The sequence below is a fragment of the Sapajus apella genome, unplaced genomic scaffold, assembly GCF_009761245.1.
Source record: "Sapajus apella isolate SASKATOON/1434 unplaced genomic scaffold, GSC_monkey_1.0 scaffold79, whole genome shotgun sequence".
NCBI classification, from domain to species: Eukaryota; Metazoa; Chordata; class Mammalia; order Primates; family Cebidae; genus Sapajus; species Sapajus apella.
The window spans coordinates 2,081,747-2,098,696 of record NW_022437019.1 but is presented as its reverse complement, the minus strand read 5'-3'; the positions used below and the strand labels follow the sequence as shown (position 1 = coordinate 2,098,696).

The following is a 16,950-nucleotide window of genomic DNA, read 5'->3' as shown; positions in this document are numbered from 1 at the left end:
TCGGAGGCTGAGGCAGGATAATCGCTTGAACCCAGGAGGTGGAGGTTGCAATGAGCCGAGATCATATCACATCACTGTACTCCAGGCTGGGGAACAGAGCAAGACTCCGTCTCAAACACACACACACACACACACACACACACACACACACACACACACACACACACACACACACACACAGTTGATTTCAAGAAGGATATTAAGAAGTCTTTGTTTCATGATGGTTTCAACTATGAAAAAATACCATACAATGTAATGTAGCCAATTGGAGCTTTGGTCTAGAGGAAAAAGTGGACTTTTAAGATAGCTAACTTGAGTCCGAAGCCCAGCTCTGCCATGTCTTGATTATGTGGCCTTCTTGGGGGTGTCAGTTTTCCATGAAGTGGGGGTGAAGGGTCTACCCTAGAGATTGCCCAGCAAGTCTAGTGAGATCATGGTGCTTTCCAGAGTGCAGCAGCAGGTCTCAGGGGGCCCACTTCACTGTGTGTGTCTCACTGTGCTTCCCCTCTGTGTCCCAGTCTCTCAAGCAGCATGCAGTCCCTGTCCTCTGGCAGCAGCCCCGGATCCCTCACGTCCAGCCGGGGCTCCCTGGTTGCATCCAGCCTGGACTCCTCCACTTCAGCCAGCTTCACCGACCTCTACTATGACCCCTTTGAGCAACTGGACTCAGAGCTGCAGAGCAAGGTGGAGTTCCTGCTCCTGGAGGGGGCCACTGGCTTCCGGCCCTCGGGCTGCATCACCACCATCCACGAGGACGAGGTGGCCAAGACCCAGAAGGCGGAGGGAGGTGGCCGCCTGCAGGCTCTGCGTTCCCTGTCCGGCACCCCAAAGTCTATGACCTCCCTGTCCCCACGTTCTTCTCTCTCCTCCCCCTCCCCACCCTGTTCCCCTCTCATGGCCGACCCCCTCCTGGCTGGAGATACCTTCCTCAACTCCCTGGAGTTTGAAGACCCAGAACTGAGTGCCACTCTTTGTGAACTGAGCCTTGGTAACAGCACCCAGGAAAGATACCGGATGGAGGAACCAGGAATGGAGGGCAAGCAGCTGGGCCAAGGTAGAGAGTGCCATGCCCAGAGGGTGGGAACTGGGAGGAGGGAAAGAGACACTCTGTGCTCAGAACCCGTAGTGATCATTCTAGTCAATATTTACTGACTGCTTTCTGTGTGCCAGGTCTTTGTATGGTAAGCATATTTATTGGGTGGATATTTATTAGCTCAGTATTTTTGAGGTCCTATGCTAAGGATTTTCAGTGGTAGATTTTGTCCTCCAACAGACATTTAGCACCTTATGAAACTTAAGTGTCAGGTCATCCTGTGCTAATGGATATACACGGATTCATCTATCCATTCATTCAGAAGATATGCTGTGTGCCAGGCACTGGGTTGATGACTAAGAATTTTGTGTTGAAGACAGACAGGGTCCTTGTTCTCATGAAGCTTATGTTCAAATGGAAGCACAGGCAATAAACCTGCAACCAAACAGAACCACTACAAAGAAAATAAAACAGGGAATGTGACTGAGCCTTTGAGGTTGGAGGTGGGACCACCGGGGCAGATTGGGTTGTGAAGGAAGATGACATTTGAATGTGGCTTCAATGGTGAGTTGGAGAAAAGAGCAAGAGCAAAATCTCCAAAGTCAGAGCAAGGGACTAGAAGGAAAGCCAGGAAGCCGTGAGTCACAGCTAGGGGGTTACCAACAAGGCTGGAGAATTAGGCAGAGCCCAGATCCTAAAAGGCCTGGTGGGCGGTGCTAAGGAGTTTGGATTTTGTCCTGACTGTACTGGGGACCCATGTGACTGTTTGAAGCCAGGAATGATATGTTCTGACTCCCATTCTGCATGGAGTCAGAAAGAACATTTTGGTCTTGGTCAAAATTTAAGTTGAAATCTTCAAAATAGAAGATGATGCTGATGTTGACTGCTAAGATTTATTAGGAGAAACCTTATCTTTAGTCACAACCACATAATAAATCATAATAGTTAATTTTATTGGGGATATATTGTGAGTTGGGCAATGTGCTTGATATATGGTGAAATCAGTTATTTTTATTCTGTCCATTTCACTGATGAGGAATTAGAGATTCAGAGAGGCGATGTCACTTGCCTTAAGTCACCTAGCCATCAAGTGAGGAAACAGGGATAGGAACTGGGGTCTTTCTGGCCCCAGAACCCAACTCCTTTATTGTCATGCCTTAGGCTGGGAGGCAGTTCAGTGTGCACATTCAGGCCAACTCCTGGTGCTTGGGGTCCCACCAAGCCCATCTGACTCTAGGTGTGTGGGTCAGGACTGAGTAGGGTGCTCAGTAAACTCACCTGGACCTCCTTGGCTTTCCTGGCCACGGTAATCATAGCTATGATATATGGAGTACAGGTGTATAGGATTCAGGTACTTCTGTGAATAGTTACAAATTTAACCCTCATAACACCTCTGGGAAGTGGGTGCTGTTTTTGTCCCCATCTTTTTTTTTTTTTTTTTTTTTTTGAAACTTAATCTCACTCTGTTGCCCAGGCCAGAGTGCAGTGGCGCAATCTCGGCTCACTGCAACCTCCACCTCTCGGGTTCAAGCAATTCTCCTGCCTCAGCCTTCTGAGTAACTGGGATAACAGGCATGCACCACCATGCCGGGCTAATTTCTTGTATTTTTAGTAGAGACGGACTTTCACCATGTTGGCCAGGCTGGGCTCGAACTCCTGACCTCAGGTGATCCACCTGCCTCAGCCTCCCAAAGTGCTGTAATTACAGGTGTGAACCACCCATGCCTGGCCCTTTTTATCCCCATCTTAAAGATGAAAAAAGTGATGGAAAGTGAGGTTAAATGACTTCTCTGAGGTTAGTCCCACGGAGTGAAATGGCAAGACCAGGACTGACACAAGGACCACCTGCTCAGAACTCACACTATTATCCATGCGCCCAGTTCTGTCTACAAAGAGCTCATGCTCCTGGCTCCAGGTGAGATCAGCTAGAAGTAGCCAGACCCGTTTGAGCCCTATGGCTCTCAGGCGTGGGCAGGAGTGCCACTGCTGTGCCCAGAATTGTCCATTTGTGTGCAAGGGCCAGTAGGAGCGTGGCAGGGAAATGAGGTTTCCTTGTCAAATAAAGGCTTTGAGTGCCAGTGTTTCCCTTAGAAGAGGAGCCGAGAGATCCCTGGGGTTCCCTTATCAGGAAGGGAGTCTTACTGAATGCTCTCAAAATAAAAGCAAGCGTCCTACTATAGCAGGTGGCAAGCTTCGGAAAATTGTTCCCTGGAGAGGAGGGGTTACAGGTGGAACCTCTAACAAGGCTCAAGGAGTGTTCCTCTGATGGCAATATTAAGCCAAATGAGGACACTCAGATGCCAGCTATGTCCTGTGAAGTGACCCCCTCCCCTCCCCTCCCCTCTCCTCCCCTCCCCCGTGGTGTCCTTGGAGCTTGTGAGCCTAAGACAGCACATGAGGCTGGACACACACAGGTCTCTGGATGGCATTTCCTTCGTGCCATCTCCAGAAGCCTTCCCTGGAGCGATCAATGCCAGGCAGAGCTCAGACGCTAAGCAGGTTATGCGATTAGTGCCGCTGTTCAGTCAGCAGACAAATTAATCTCCTTAAGTGGTTTAGTGGAGGGTGGAGATGCATGGGTCTGAAAGCAGGAGGTCTCCGCAGGCTCAGCAGACATGGGTCGCAGGCTCGGCTTCCCCAACACCAGCACTTGCAGTCTCCCAGACCCGCCTTGTCACCCATCGCCATCCCCAGCCTGCCATGCCCTGGACTCTATGCCCCTCAATGCTGCAAGCCCTTGCCCTCCTCCAGTCAGTCTGCAGGTGCTCAGAGGTGTTAGCTGTGAGGTTGTAAGATCTGGATCTGGCCTTCACCCCTCTGAGGAGGGCAGGAAGTGTCTTATTCATCTTTGTAGTTCTGAACCTGGCAATGGTCCTGGCACATCGTGGGTGTTCATTACTTGGGCAAGGAAGGAATGTACAACATGTGTTGAGTGCGTGGTTATGAGCCTCAGATCAGAGATTTTCAAAGACCTCTGTTAAGGGTAGGGAAGAGGAGGAGCTGAATTAGGAGTGGAAAGGGATAAGCCGAGTGGAAGAACAGGTGCTTAACCTCTCCCTTCTCTGTCCTAAGGGTCCAGGAGCTGTTATTTTGCCCCAGGAGGGTAGGGATGGATCTATTAGGTTGGTGCAAAAGTAATTACAGTTTTTGCCATTGAAAGTACAGATATCTACCGTGATAGGAACAGTAGTGGCAATAGGATAGTTGTAATGAGTTTTGTAGAGCACTTTGCCTGCCTACACCAATCTCTGTATTAAGGACTTCCCCTATAATGCCTCTCCGAGTCCTCTCAACAGCCCTATAAGTAGATATTATTATCCAGGTTTTACAAATGAGGCATCTGGGGCTTAACAGGATTAAGTCAGTATCTCAAGGTCATGAAGCAGTAAGTGGTGGAACTGGATTTGAATCCAGGCATTTTGACTCCAGAGCCTGGGATAGTAAAACACAAAATCACATGTGACTCCTTCCATCACCCTAAAGCAGACTTTTTATATTTTTTTGCTTTCGCATTTAGAGGTGGTTGGAATTTGCTGGAACCATCTTTTATCCATAGAGAGTGGATCAAAATTGGGAGTTAAGCCCAGGCACAGTGGTTCACACCTGTAATTCCAAAACTTTGGAAGGCCAAAGCAGGCCGATCGCTTGAGACCAGGAGTTCAAGACTAGCCTGGGCAATGTAGCAAAACCTCATCTCTACCAAAAAATAATAATAATTTAAAAATTAGCTGGGTGTGGTGGCACATGCCTATAGTCCCAGCTCCTTGGGCAGCGGAGGTGGGAAGATCATCAGAACCCAGAGTGGTCAAAGTTGCAGCAAGCCATGATTGTGCCACTGCGCTCCAGCCTGGATGAGTGAGACCCTGCCTCAAAAACAAAACAAAACAAAATTGGGAGTTGCAAAGACAGTTTTCTGATTCCTGAACCTGCCTTTCCATCTTCCTTCTCTAGCTGTGAATGCGGCCCAGGGCTGTGGGCTAAAAGTGGCCTGTGTCTCAGCTGCAGTGTCAGACGAGTCAGTGGCTGGAGACAGTGGTGTGTACGAGGCTTCTGTGCAGAGGTGGGTGCCTGGGTGCTGTCTCGCTCTGTGGCCCTGTGAGCCATGAACTCTGAATATGCAGAGCCTAGGCTTGTGGGGTGGCTTAGGTTTGGGCCCCCCTAGTGTGTGGGTGGAGCCCCAAGAGGGCATGACCCCACCTTCCTCTTGGCAGCCCAAGGCACAGCAGCATAACCTTTCCTGGGACCTTGGAGGTGCTTGAGGTTTGGGGTAGTGCTAGTTCTGTGGTAGCTGTGAAAAGGTGTATGGCTAAGGAGCAAGCGCTGGAGAAAGGGAAGCCCCCTTCAGAGAGGGGTCCAATCTGGGCATAGTGTGAGCCTGTAATCCCAGCTACTTGGGAGGCTTCAGTGGGACGATCACTTGACACCAGGAGTTCGAGACCAGCCTGGGCAACATAGTGAGACCCCCGCCATCTCTAAAAAATTTTTTTCTTTAATTAAAATTTTTAAAAAAAGGACCTGGAGGGAGGCTGAGCAAACCCTTACTTTCCTTCTTGGTGATCCAACCGCAGCCTCCCAGAACAGTTTGTTTACTGCAGGGAAGCCTAACTTCCCCTCCCCTGTTGCCTTTTCAGACTGGGTGCTTCAGAAGCTGCTGCATTTGACAGTGATGAATCAGAAGCAGTGGGTGCGACCCGAGTCCAGATTGCCCTGAAGTAAGTGACATGGATGATGAGGACAGAGGTAATGGTCTGTGTGGGGTCACTTCTTCATCCGCATTTACCTTCACAGCCACCCAGGGTGGAAGGCAGCACCGGCAGCTGACCGTTGCAGCTTCCTAACTAAAAAGATGCCAATTCGCTTCTCAACTCCCAGCTGTCCACTTTACAGATAGGAGAAACGAGGTTTTAAAAGACCTTGTAACTTGCCCCAACTCACTGAGCTGACTGGTGGCAGAGCCAGGAACAGGGCTGAGACCTCCTGCCTCAGCGTGTTTGTTCTTTGTTATGGTGGCTTTTGTCTTTCCATCCCATCCAGGTTTCAATGATCTGGATGGAAGTTGACCACTAGGGGCCGCAGCCCAGATTGGGTCAACACACACATGGTTGTTCCTTTTGTTTTCTCTTGTTGGGGGATTATCTCAATATTTTTTTATTTTTTCTAGACATGGTCTTACTCTGTCGCCCAGGCTGGAATGCAGTAGCATGATCTCAGCTCACTGCAACCTCTGCCTCCCTGGTTCAAGCGATTCCTGCCTCAGCCCCCCAAGTAGCTGGGATTACAGGTGTGCACCACCACGCCCGGCTAATTTTGTCTTTTTAGTAGAGACACGGCTTCACGATGTTGGCCAGGCTGGTCTCAAACTGACCTCAAATGATCCCCCTGCCTCAGTGTCCCAAAGTGCAGGGATTACAGGCATGAGCCACCATGCCCGGCCTTCAGTATTTTTTAATAGGAATTAATTGCCAACATTTCCATATCACGAAATTTCACCCACATTTATGAGTTCTTTTTAAAAATTTAGACAACTGGCTGGGTGCAGTAGCTTATGCCTATAATCCCGACACTTTGGGAGCCTGAGGCAGATGGATCACTTGACTCCAGGAGTTCAAGACCATCCTGGGCAACATGATGAAACCCATCTCTACTAAAAATATAAAAAATTAGCTGGGCGTGGTGGCGCACACCTATAGTCCCAGTTACTTTGGAGGCTGAGGTGAGAGGATCACCTGAGCCCATGAGGTCGAGGCTACCATGAGCCCTGATCATGCCACTGTACTCCAGCCTGGATGACAGAGTGAGACCCTGTCTCAAAAAAAAAAATTTTTTTTTTTCAAAGAACTGACAGTTCTAGCTCTATATCCCTGCATGGCAGCAAAGCACTGGGCCTGTGCTCTTGAGCTCACCACAGTCCCCAAGGCAGCCAAAAGCCACATCCTGTGACTTTTAACAGAGAGAAGGAGCAAGAATGATGAGTGTATTACTAATAGGTATGCCCCTTTTCATTTCAGGTATGATGAGAAGAATAAGCAATTTGCAATATTAATCATCCAGCTGAGTAACCTTTCTGCTCTGTTGCAGCAACAGGACCAGAAAGTGTGAGTATGTAGCTGGACATGTGTATATCATACTTTCACGCTCTGGAGTCACCCCTGGGGGTCATTTTTCTGCCCTGTCCTGATCCACTTATGGGCTTGTCAAGGCACTGTGGGTTTGTAATACATATGACCGTGATGCTAAATGTCACGTGATGTAAATGCATGTGAATACAGGCACAATGGCAAGCACACCAGCAGTAAAGACACACACTCTAGTTGACTGTGAATTCCTGTCCCATTACATGCTGAGCACCTGCTGCATGCCAGCTCTAGGTATGGGGTGGTGAGCAGATCCTTCCTGGGCCCTACCCTCCCAGACTTTGAGCCTCATGGAGAAGAATGGTCACAGTCTATTTTCTCCTAAGCTCAAGTGTTTCTTGCAGAGAGAGATGGGTCTTCTGTTTCCAAGAGTCAAGACCAATCACTGTGCTTCTCTTGGAGGGATGTGACTGCATGTTACCTTGATGCTGATAGGCGGCAAACACGTGCTCTGTCCGAATGTGGGCACTTCCCATGGTAGATGGGTTTATCCTTTATTGCACTCATCTACCTATGAGTTTTCTTCTTAACTAGACCGTAAGGCCTGAAGGGTGACAACAGGAGCTGATGTGTCTGTGGTCTACACCCAGCCAGCCTGTGAGGGTGGCACATGTGGGAAGAAGGAAGGGCAGGAAGGTGGACGAAACAGAAGGAAGATAAGATGGGACGCTTGGGTCATTTTCAGTCTTTTGCCCACACAGACGGTGCCAGGCTGAATAGCCTTCTCTATATCTCACTGGTACTCATGCAGGGGTATCTGTGGGATAATGCCTAGAAGTGAGGGGTCTGGACCCAAAGATAAATGCATCTGGAATTTTGTTCCATTCGTCTAAGTCCCTTCCAGTGTATAGGGGCCTGATTTCCCAGATTCCTCAGTTCTGCAAACTCTCATCCTCTGTGGTTTGCTTAGGGATTTCAGCAGCTGTTTAGCCCCAGACCTGGGCTGACCCAAGATTTCCTGTGGTTCTGTCTCCCTCTAGGAATATCCGCGTCGCTGTCCTTCCTTGCTCTGAAAGCACCACCTGCCTGTTCCGGACCCGGCCCCTGGATGCCTCAGATACTCTAGTGTTCAATGAGGTGTTCTGGGTATCCATGTCCTATCCAGCCCTTCACCAGAAGACCTTAAGAGTCGATGTCTGTACCACCGACAAGAGCCATCTGGAGGAGTGCCTGGTAAGGGCCGTGTCTGTCTGCCTGTCTGGCCTTCCATGTTTATGGGGATTGGTCCACCCTGCGCTTCAGGAAGACGGCTGGAGGGAGACACAGGTTGTGCTATTGTCAGGCTTATCTTGGATTCTAGGCAGAGATGCTTCCACAGGTGAATGTTGTTCTCAGACCTGGGGTGGGAGAGAAGGAGCTCTTTTCACAAGAGGAAGAGTAATGGACCTGAAAGTGCCTTTTGAAACTGCCAGAACCTGGAAAATGCTAGCCACAGCCATAGCCTCTGCTTCTTACCTAATGTCTCATGCGTGTAGCAAAGCTGTTGTTTACTGTAGTGAAGCTGAGGTGCTATAGCAGGACCTCAAACCACAGCTTTACCATAGGCATGAGAGACGAGGTAAGAAGCACAGACTACAGCTGTGTGGTGGCTTACACCTAGAATCCCAACCCTTTGGGAGGCCAAGGCTGAAGGATCACTCAAGTGCAGGAGTTCGAGAGCAGCCTGGGAAACAGAGCAAGACCCCATCTCTACAAATACAAAATTAGCCGGGCATGGTGGTACATGCCTGTAGTCCTAGCTACTCTGGAGGCTGAGATGGGAGGATCTCTTGAGCCTAGGAGTTCAAGGCTGCAGTGAGCTGATCGTGCCACAACATTCTGGCCTGGGCAACAGCAGAACCCTGTGTCAAAAAAAAAAGAAAAATAGCACAGAATAATGACAACAAACACATAGGCATTTACATCCCACCTTTACCCCTTGCTCTATAGCTGGATGACCTTGGACAGGTTACTTAACATCTCTGATTCTCATTTTTCTTGTCCATAAAATGCAAATAATAATGACTCTGTCATGCCCACTAGAAGAATCTTTGTAAGGATTGAGATAGCACCTGTCAAGCACCTTCAAGCATCTGACACACAGTGAGTTCTCGTTGATTGAGGCCATTGCTAGACTCCCTGAAACGGACCTCCTCTGGCTTCCATCTCCTCACTGCACTGGCAGGAGTCAGGACTGAAGATGAAGTAGCCCCGGGTACACTGTTCCCTAAGAAACTGTCCCCTTAGAGACAGGCAGACCCAAGTGCAGACAGATATTCAGCTTTCCCATCTGTAGAAGGGGGACTTACAGAACAGCTAACTCAGGGGCTTGTGATGTACAAGTGAGTTAAAAGAAGTAAAGGCCTTTGTTAACCCTGATGCCATTTAGTGTTAGAGTATTTTAATGATAACTCAACTGTGGGCACAAAGGAGGGAGCCCAAGCATGGGCATTATACCTAGAAGGTTGCTCTACTCATGCTCAGATCTGTACTGGGAGCTTGTGTCCCACCCCTGTGTGTGGGGCTGGGGAATCAAATGGGGAACCAAATAGACAAGGCGCCAGCACTGATGGCTAACTTGTGAACAAACTGTGAGGAGGGCCGTTTTGGAAATGGATGGGTTGAAGTGATGGAGGAAAATGTGGGATATGTGCAAAGGAGAGAAACAAGATGCATACATCTCTCCGAGCCTCTCCAGCCTCTGTGTCCGGAAGCTGGAGTGTGGATCCTCTCACTGCCTCCTCAGAGGGCTCACCACCTTTCTCCTGCTATAAATCACAGGCTTTGCCCAGAGTAGGGAATCTCTGCTCTCCCTCCTTGCCTTCATCAGCTTGTGCTGTAAAAGCCTTCTCTGTCATGGCATTGTGGGGCCATATCCTTGGCTTGCGGCCTGGGGCTGACACCAGGCTTGCCCTTCCAGCCAGACCTCCTCAGAATCTTCAATTCTCGGTCAGTTCCCTTATCGGTAAAATCCGGCTCATACTGACTTCCTGGAGGTGGTTCTCTGAAAACTAAATGAGGTGCTATAGCAGCACTTCAAACTGTGCCATGCACAGGAATTTCCTGGAGCTCTGGCTAAAATGCAGATTCTGATTCAGCAAGTCTGGAGCGGAACCTGAGATTCTGCATTTCTAACAAGCTCCCAGTTGAGGCCAATGCTGCTGGTTCCTAGATCACACTTTGTGTAACAAGAATGCAGAGCTGCAAAGTGTCTGTACTTCGCTCACTGGATATCAGTTCCCATCTCTTTCCTCCTTAGCTGGGTACAAAGCAGCATCACTACCATTTATGTTGTTGTTACTGACAGTAATGCAGTACCTGTAGTTAATATCAGTAGGATGCAGCTTACATGGCAGGCACTGAGCTAAGCTCTTTATATGCATTATCTCTGTTTTGTTTTTTTGTTTTTTTTTTTTTTAGACTGAGTCTCACTCTCAGTCTCTGGAATGCAGTGGTGCTGTCTCAGCTCAGTGCAACCTTCACCTCCCTGGCTCAAGCAATTCCCCTGCCTTAGACTCCCGAGTAGCTGAGACTACAGGCACGCACCACCACACCTGGCTTATTTTTGTTTTTTAGTAGAGGCAGAGTTTCACCATGTTGGTCAGGCTGATCTTGAACTCCTGACCTCAGGCGATCCACTCGCCTTGGCCTCCCAAAGTGCTGGGATTACAGGTGTGAGCCACCACACTCAGCCCATTATCTCTACTGATCCTCACTCCAACCTTGCAAAATAGGTAGCATATTCCAGTGGAGAAACTGAGGCACAAACAGGTAAAAGACCTTTCCTAGATCACACAGTTAGAAAGTGGCAGAAGCTGTATTTGAACTCCAGCAGGTCCCCCTCTGAAGTTCACACACGTCAGCGCCTCTGTGTTCTCTCTTTGCCAGCACATGGCTCCCTGGAGCCCAGAGGTGGGGTTGGTGACTCGAAGGGGTTGGCAAGCCTGGGCTCCTCCAGCGAAGCGTTCCCCTGGCCCTGGGCATTCCTAAGCCAGAAGAGGCTCAATCCTATTTTCTTCTCCTAATTGGATGCCTTTTATTCCTCCTTCCTAATTGAAGGCTGGTCATTGCTGGTTGCCATGGCAGCAGCCAAAGCGCTCATCTCACCGTGGCTGGTCTTTGCCTGTGGCCAATGGGATACCTCCTTTCCCGTATACAGTGGGGACATGGAGTGTCAGGCTGTCGTATTTTGGTGGCTGGAGGAGGAGAAGTGAGATGGGAGGAAAAAGGGCCTGTCCGCTCCCACGCAGAGACTCCAGGCAGCAGGGTGTGTGGAATCCCCAGTCTGTTTTCAGCTAGGCAGCAACAGTATCTGTACTGAGCCGACTCTATCTGTCTGTCAGGGGGCTAAGAACTTTGTGTGCAATATCTCATTTAATCCTTGCGATTGCCCCAGAAAAATAAGGGATCAAGGCCCAAGTAACCTGCCAGCTCATCCAACAAGAAGATGGCAAAGCCTGGATTTGAACAGAGACTCCAGCTTCCTTATGTGTAGCCATCACACCATGCTACTTCTCAGGGGGTTACTGTGAGTGTCTCTCATGTCCCCAGACCCAGATTATAGGTTTTGAGGAATACACAGCCCGCCTTCCCAATATCACAGGCAACAGTTCTACCAAATGCCCTAGCATGGCATTGCAGGGGGGCCTAGTTGCCCCCTGCTCTACTGCTGAGCTCCACGCCACCCCAGCCCAGGCTCTTTCAAGGAAGCCCACTTCTCACGCCCCACTTACATCCCATGGTTCACCAGTAAAACCGTTCCCTTGCCCCCTCTCACTTTGCCATGCTAACTTGGCAAAACCCCAGCCCTGTCAAAGTGAACTCTCCACCCCCTCCTCTCCAAATGAGCAACTGGAAAAAAAAATGCACACAACCACGCTGTATGGCGTCATTTGGAAATGGTGATCACTCACTTCCCATGAGCCCTGAATGCTGCCCAGAAATTATACTGTATCTCCCTGGACCATTGACTCGCCCACTCATCACAATGACTAATTTATACTTCTCTCAGGGAGAGAAGAGAGGAGGACTCAGAAGAGCGCTCCCACAGCATATCTAGATGTTCTTGTAGGTTCTGCCATTTCCCTAGCTTCTGAGGATGGTCCTTCTTCATTGCTATCTGAGGCCACCACCCCCATTTTCTCACAAAGAACATCCCTCCAACAGCCATTCTGCTCTTTTCTCCATCTTTAACTTTCTTTCCTCCACTGGATACCTCCTATCAGTATATCTTCATGCTGTTATTTCTCCCATGCTCAAAGCAAAACAAAACAAAAGATTTTTTTGAGAGAGGATCTTGCTTTGTTGCCCAGGCTGGAGTGCAGTGCTGTGAACTGGGCTCACAGCAGACTTGACCTTCTGCGCTTAAGTGATCCTCCCTCTTCAGCCTCCCCGGTAGCTGGGACTATAGGCACAAGCCACCATGCCTGGCCAATTTTTTCACTTTTAGTAGAAATGGGGTTTCACCATGTTAACCAGGCTGGTCTCAAACTTCTGACCTCAAGAGATCCACCCACCTCGGCCTCCCAAAGTGCTGGGATTACAGGCATGAGCCACTATGCCCAGCCTGGCCCTCAGCTTTGTACCAGGGGTGTGCTCCTCATGTTCATCAGTGAGCTCCTTGTTCCTAGACCAGAGGCCAGCTCTCCACCTTCCTACTGGACCTGGCAGCTGCATCTCCCGCAGTTGCTGACTTCACCTCCCTCAACATCCTTTGCCCTTGCTTGGCCTCCCGGTTACCTCACTCTTCCAGTGTTCTCCCCTCACCTCTAGCATCCTGGTTTCCTTTGCTGATTCATCCTCATTTCCCTGACCTACCTATGTCAGAGGGCCTGGGATTGGGTCCTTGATCTTTACCTTTTCCACTCGTTTCCTTGGTGGTCTCCTTTTATCTCCCAGCTGCAAACCCATCCCAAGTGCAGGGCTCCAGCTGGGGCCTCCCCACCCCTCTCGAATCTCATATCTCCACTGCCTATTCTATATCATCTTCACTTAACATGTAAAATAGGACCTCAAACTAACATGGGCACAAGAGCGCCCCTGACCTTTCCTCCTGTATCTCCGCTGTCCCAGCCGATGGCAACCTCATTCCTCCATTGCTCAGACCAGACACCCTGCAGTCATTCTTGACCCCCTCTTTCCTTCACCCCATCGTCTTCGTGCCACCTTTTAAAAGAACCCAGCGCCGGGCGCGGTGGCTCACGCCTGTAATCCCAGCACTTTGGGAGGCCGAGGCGGGTGGATCACGAGGTCAGGAGATCGAGACCATCCTGGTCAACATGGTGAAACTCCGTCTCTACTAAAAATACAAAAAATTAGCTGGGCATGGTGGCGCGTGCCTGTAATCCCAGCTACTCAGGAGGCTGAGGCAGGAGAATTGCCTGAACCCAGGAGGCGGAGGTTGCGGTGAGCCGAGATTGCGCCATTGCACTCCAGCCTGGGTAACAAGAGTGAAACTCCATCTCAAAAAAATAAATAAATAAATAAATAAAAGAACCCTAAGTTCCACTTCTCACCACTTCCCCAGACCCATGCCACTGTCTTCCCTTACCTGGATGATGGCAGCCATCTTCTACTTGGTCTCTCAGCTTCTGACCTTTTTCCCTTCCTCTTTTTTCAACAGAGTAGCCAGACTTATCCTATTTAAATGTAAATCAGTGCATGCCATTCTCCTGCTAAAACCTCACGATGCCGTGTGTCTCCACCTAGAGTCAACACCTGTGTCCTTTGCCTGGCCCCCAAGGCCCCTTGGGATTTGGCCACTTCTTACCTCTGGGGTTTTCTCCCCAAAACTCCCCCTCCAGCCTCACATTCCTTGATCACACCAACATATGCCCCCCAACCTCCACTCCAGACCTTTGCACTTGCTGTGTTCTCTGCCTGGCATTCTCTCCTCCCGGATGTCCATGGGCAAGACTTGCTCCCTCACCGCTTTCCAGACTTTACTCAAATGTCGCCTTCTCAGTGAGGGCCTCCTTCCCCGCTATTTAAATCCCATACACTCTCTGCTCTCTTATCCCCTCTTAGCCCCTTTCCCTGTAGCATTTTTCTCTACAGCACCTTTTATCACCTAACATTTCACTGTACTTCATAGATTCTAGGGTCCGTGTTATCTTCAAATTTTATTTCTGAAATCAAGATGTACTTTGTACTAGATGACAGGTTGTAGTTTAATTAGCAACTATTTCTCTTTCTTAGTGCACAAAATAATGGTATGCTTTTAAATTGATAGCATCTTAGATTCGATGAAACACAGTATGGAGTTGACCTATTGAGTTGTTATCTGATTCCCCTAGACTCGAATATAAGGTCATGGGGCAGGAATATGTATCCGCCTTCAATTCTGCTGTCTCTGCAGCACGCAGAACAGTGCCTGGTACATAAGACTTCTCAGCAGATTTGTGTGTGTTGAATAAATGAAGGAATGAATGAATGCATAAATGCCCTCAAAATTGCATCCAGTTTCATGAGTTGATTGGCTTGAAACCAGTGTCTGGAGGTTCCATTCCTTCCTTTCTCGTTTAGGTTTTCATGTGGGTTGACTCTTCGAATGTGGTAAGGTGGTGGACAGCGAGGTAGACAATATTCACCCTGTGAGACGGCCCCAGATAAATGATGTATCTTATTAGAATTCATCATAATCTGCTGGAGGTACCACACCTCAAAGCTGTGATCCTGGTCCTTCCCCCTCGTGCCTCACCATGGCCTGGCATGTTCTACACTGTAATAGCCAACACAGCTGTCTATCTCCCTGGAGACCATGAGCCTTTTGGGGGAAGAATCAAGTCTTACATGCTTATGTGGCTCCAGAGTCTGCGAAGCGCTTAGGGAGTTGTTATTGAATTAATAAATGAGCAATAGACAAACATTTGTATATATGTACCTTTATTCTGCGTGCCTGAAATGTGACAAGCATTTAATTCACTCTGATCCTCCCAATAGGCTGGTAGGTAGGAGTTATTTTCCCTGTTTTCCAGATGAGGAAGCTGGTGCTAAACAAGTGAGGTGTCATCATCGTGCTTGCTTCCTCTCCCTACTCAACTCTGTGCTTTCAGAAATACCTTTCACTGCCCCAGACCTAGCACAGCCCTGCCATGTTCCCGTGCATCCTGTTGGAAGGAAGAATTGGAAGCATCCCAGGTGGACTGCAGAGCCCCCTCCTGGTCCTAGGCACGCTCCTGAGCCATTGCTTGGTGATCTGGTTTGGCTGTGTCCCCACCCAAATCTCATCTTGAAGTGTAGCCCTCATAATTCCCACGTGTTGTGGGAGGGACCTGGTGGGAGGTAATTGAATCATGGGGACGGTTATCCCCATTCTGCTGTTCTCATAATGAGTGAATTCTCACAAGATCTGACGATTTTATAAGGGGCTTTTCCCACTTTTGATCAGCACTTCTCCTTGCTGCTGCCATGTGAAGAAGGATGTGTTTGCTTTCCCTTCTGCCATGATTATAAGTTTCTTGAGGCTTCCCCAGCCATGCTGAACTGAGTCAACTCAACCTTTTTCTTTTATAAATCACTCAGTCTCAGATATATGTTTATTAGTAGCATGAGAACAGATTAATACACTTGGCTACAGGTCCACTTTGCAAACTGGCATTTGGTATTTCTACCACCCATCGGCACAGAGTCTGGGTAGCCCCTTCCACCCACCCACACTGGTGTGTTAGGGAAAGTGAGCTGACCACCCTCCCAAACCTGACGAGGGCTCATTTTTGGACATGTTGAAACAAGCCTCTGAGGAATGATTAATTAGTTTGTAGTAATTTCTAGGAAGGATGTAAGGAAAACAAAACAGTAAAAATTTTAAGTCAATTGAAATAATTCCCTTCTCTGTGAGCTTATATTCAGTCAGGTTAGTTTGTTATAGTTTGTTTTTATTTTAAGGGATATATTTGCATGATTCAAAGAAAAATTCTACGGAAAGGTTTACTGAAGAGAAATCCTGCTCTTTCCCCACCCCGGTCCCACCGCCTATCCTATATAGGTGACCACTTTGATTAGCTTCTTTTTCATCCTTCCATTATTTCTTGTGTACATATGATCATGTTCACTCCCCCTCACACCTCAAACATGAGGCAATACATAGATAGACTATAGATATAATTATACTTACCCCCCCTCTTTCTTGCACAAAAGGTAGCATATTATATATTCTTTTCTGTACCATGCTATTTTTTCCCTTAACAGGATAGCCTGGCCATCTCTCTGCATCAGTATAAAGAGATCTTCCTCTTTTTTACATGGCTATATAATATTCCATTGTATAGATGGATTATAGTTCATTCAGTCTGTTCCCTGTTGGCCGGACCTTTGGGTTGTTTAAAATCCTTCACTATTACGAAGAAGGTCAGAATGAAGACTCTTGTTTGTGGGTCATTTTGCACTTGTGCAGGTTTCTGCAGGTGTACTGTGGGATAGATAGCTACAAGGAGAATTACTTGGTCAAAGGGCAAAATGCATTTATATTTTTGCTAGTTATGACTAAATTCCTTCCATAGGGTTTCTGTCATTTTACATTCCCACAAGCAAGGTGAAAGAGGGCCTATTTCCCTATAATCTCACCCATGGCACCTGTTGTCAATTTTTTTGACTTTTGCAAATTTAGTGGAGAGAAATTATATGCCGTTTTCTACCTCACTTGGAATTTTACTTGTTCAGTTTCTGAGTCCATTGGGAGAGTATTGGCTCCCAGAAGGTGGAACCATGTGGAGACCATCATTATCCTCAGCACCTAACACAGAACCTAGTGCTTAATGTAACTAACACAGAATGGGTATTCAATAACAAAAAAATCAAATAACC

At 48.3% G+C, this 16,950-nt stretch overlaps 1 protein-coding gene across 6 annotated transcripts in view; it reads left to right on the top strand.

Annotated features, from left to right (window-relative positions):
- The window catches only part of WWC1 (WW and C2 domain containing 1), a 187,843-nt gene that overhangs the window by 137,156 nt on the left and 33,737 nt on the right, over positions 1-16,950 (top strand). For all 6 annotated transcript variants that reach the window (XM_032252697.1, XM_032252696.1, XM_032252699.1 and 3 more), the window contains exons 11-15: positions 519-1,054; positions 4,985-5,093; positions 5,665-5,745; positions 7,042-7,128; positions 8,148-8,340. In XM_032252697.1, the coding sequence (XP_032108588.1) occupies positions 519-1,054; positions 4,985-5,093; positions 5,665-5,745; positions 7,042-7,128; positions 8,148-8,340 (1,006 nt within the window). The remainder of the gene's footprint in view (positions 1-518; positions 1,055-4,984; positions 5,094-5,664; positions 5,746-7,041; positions 7,129-8,147; positions 8,341-16,950) is intronic.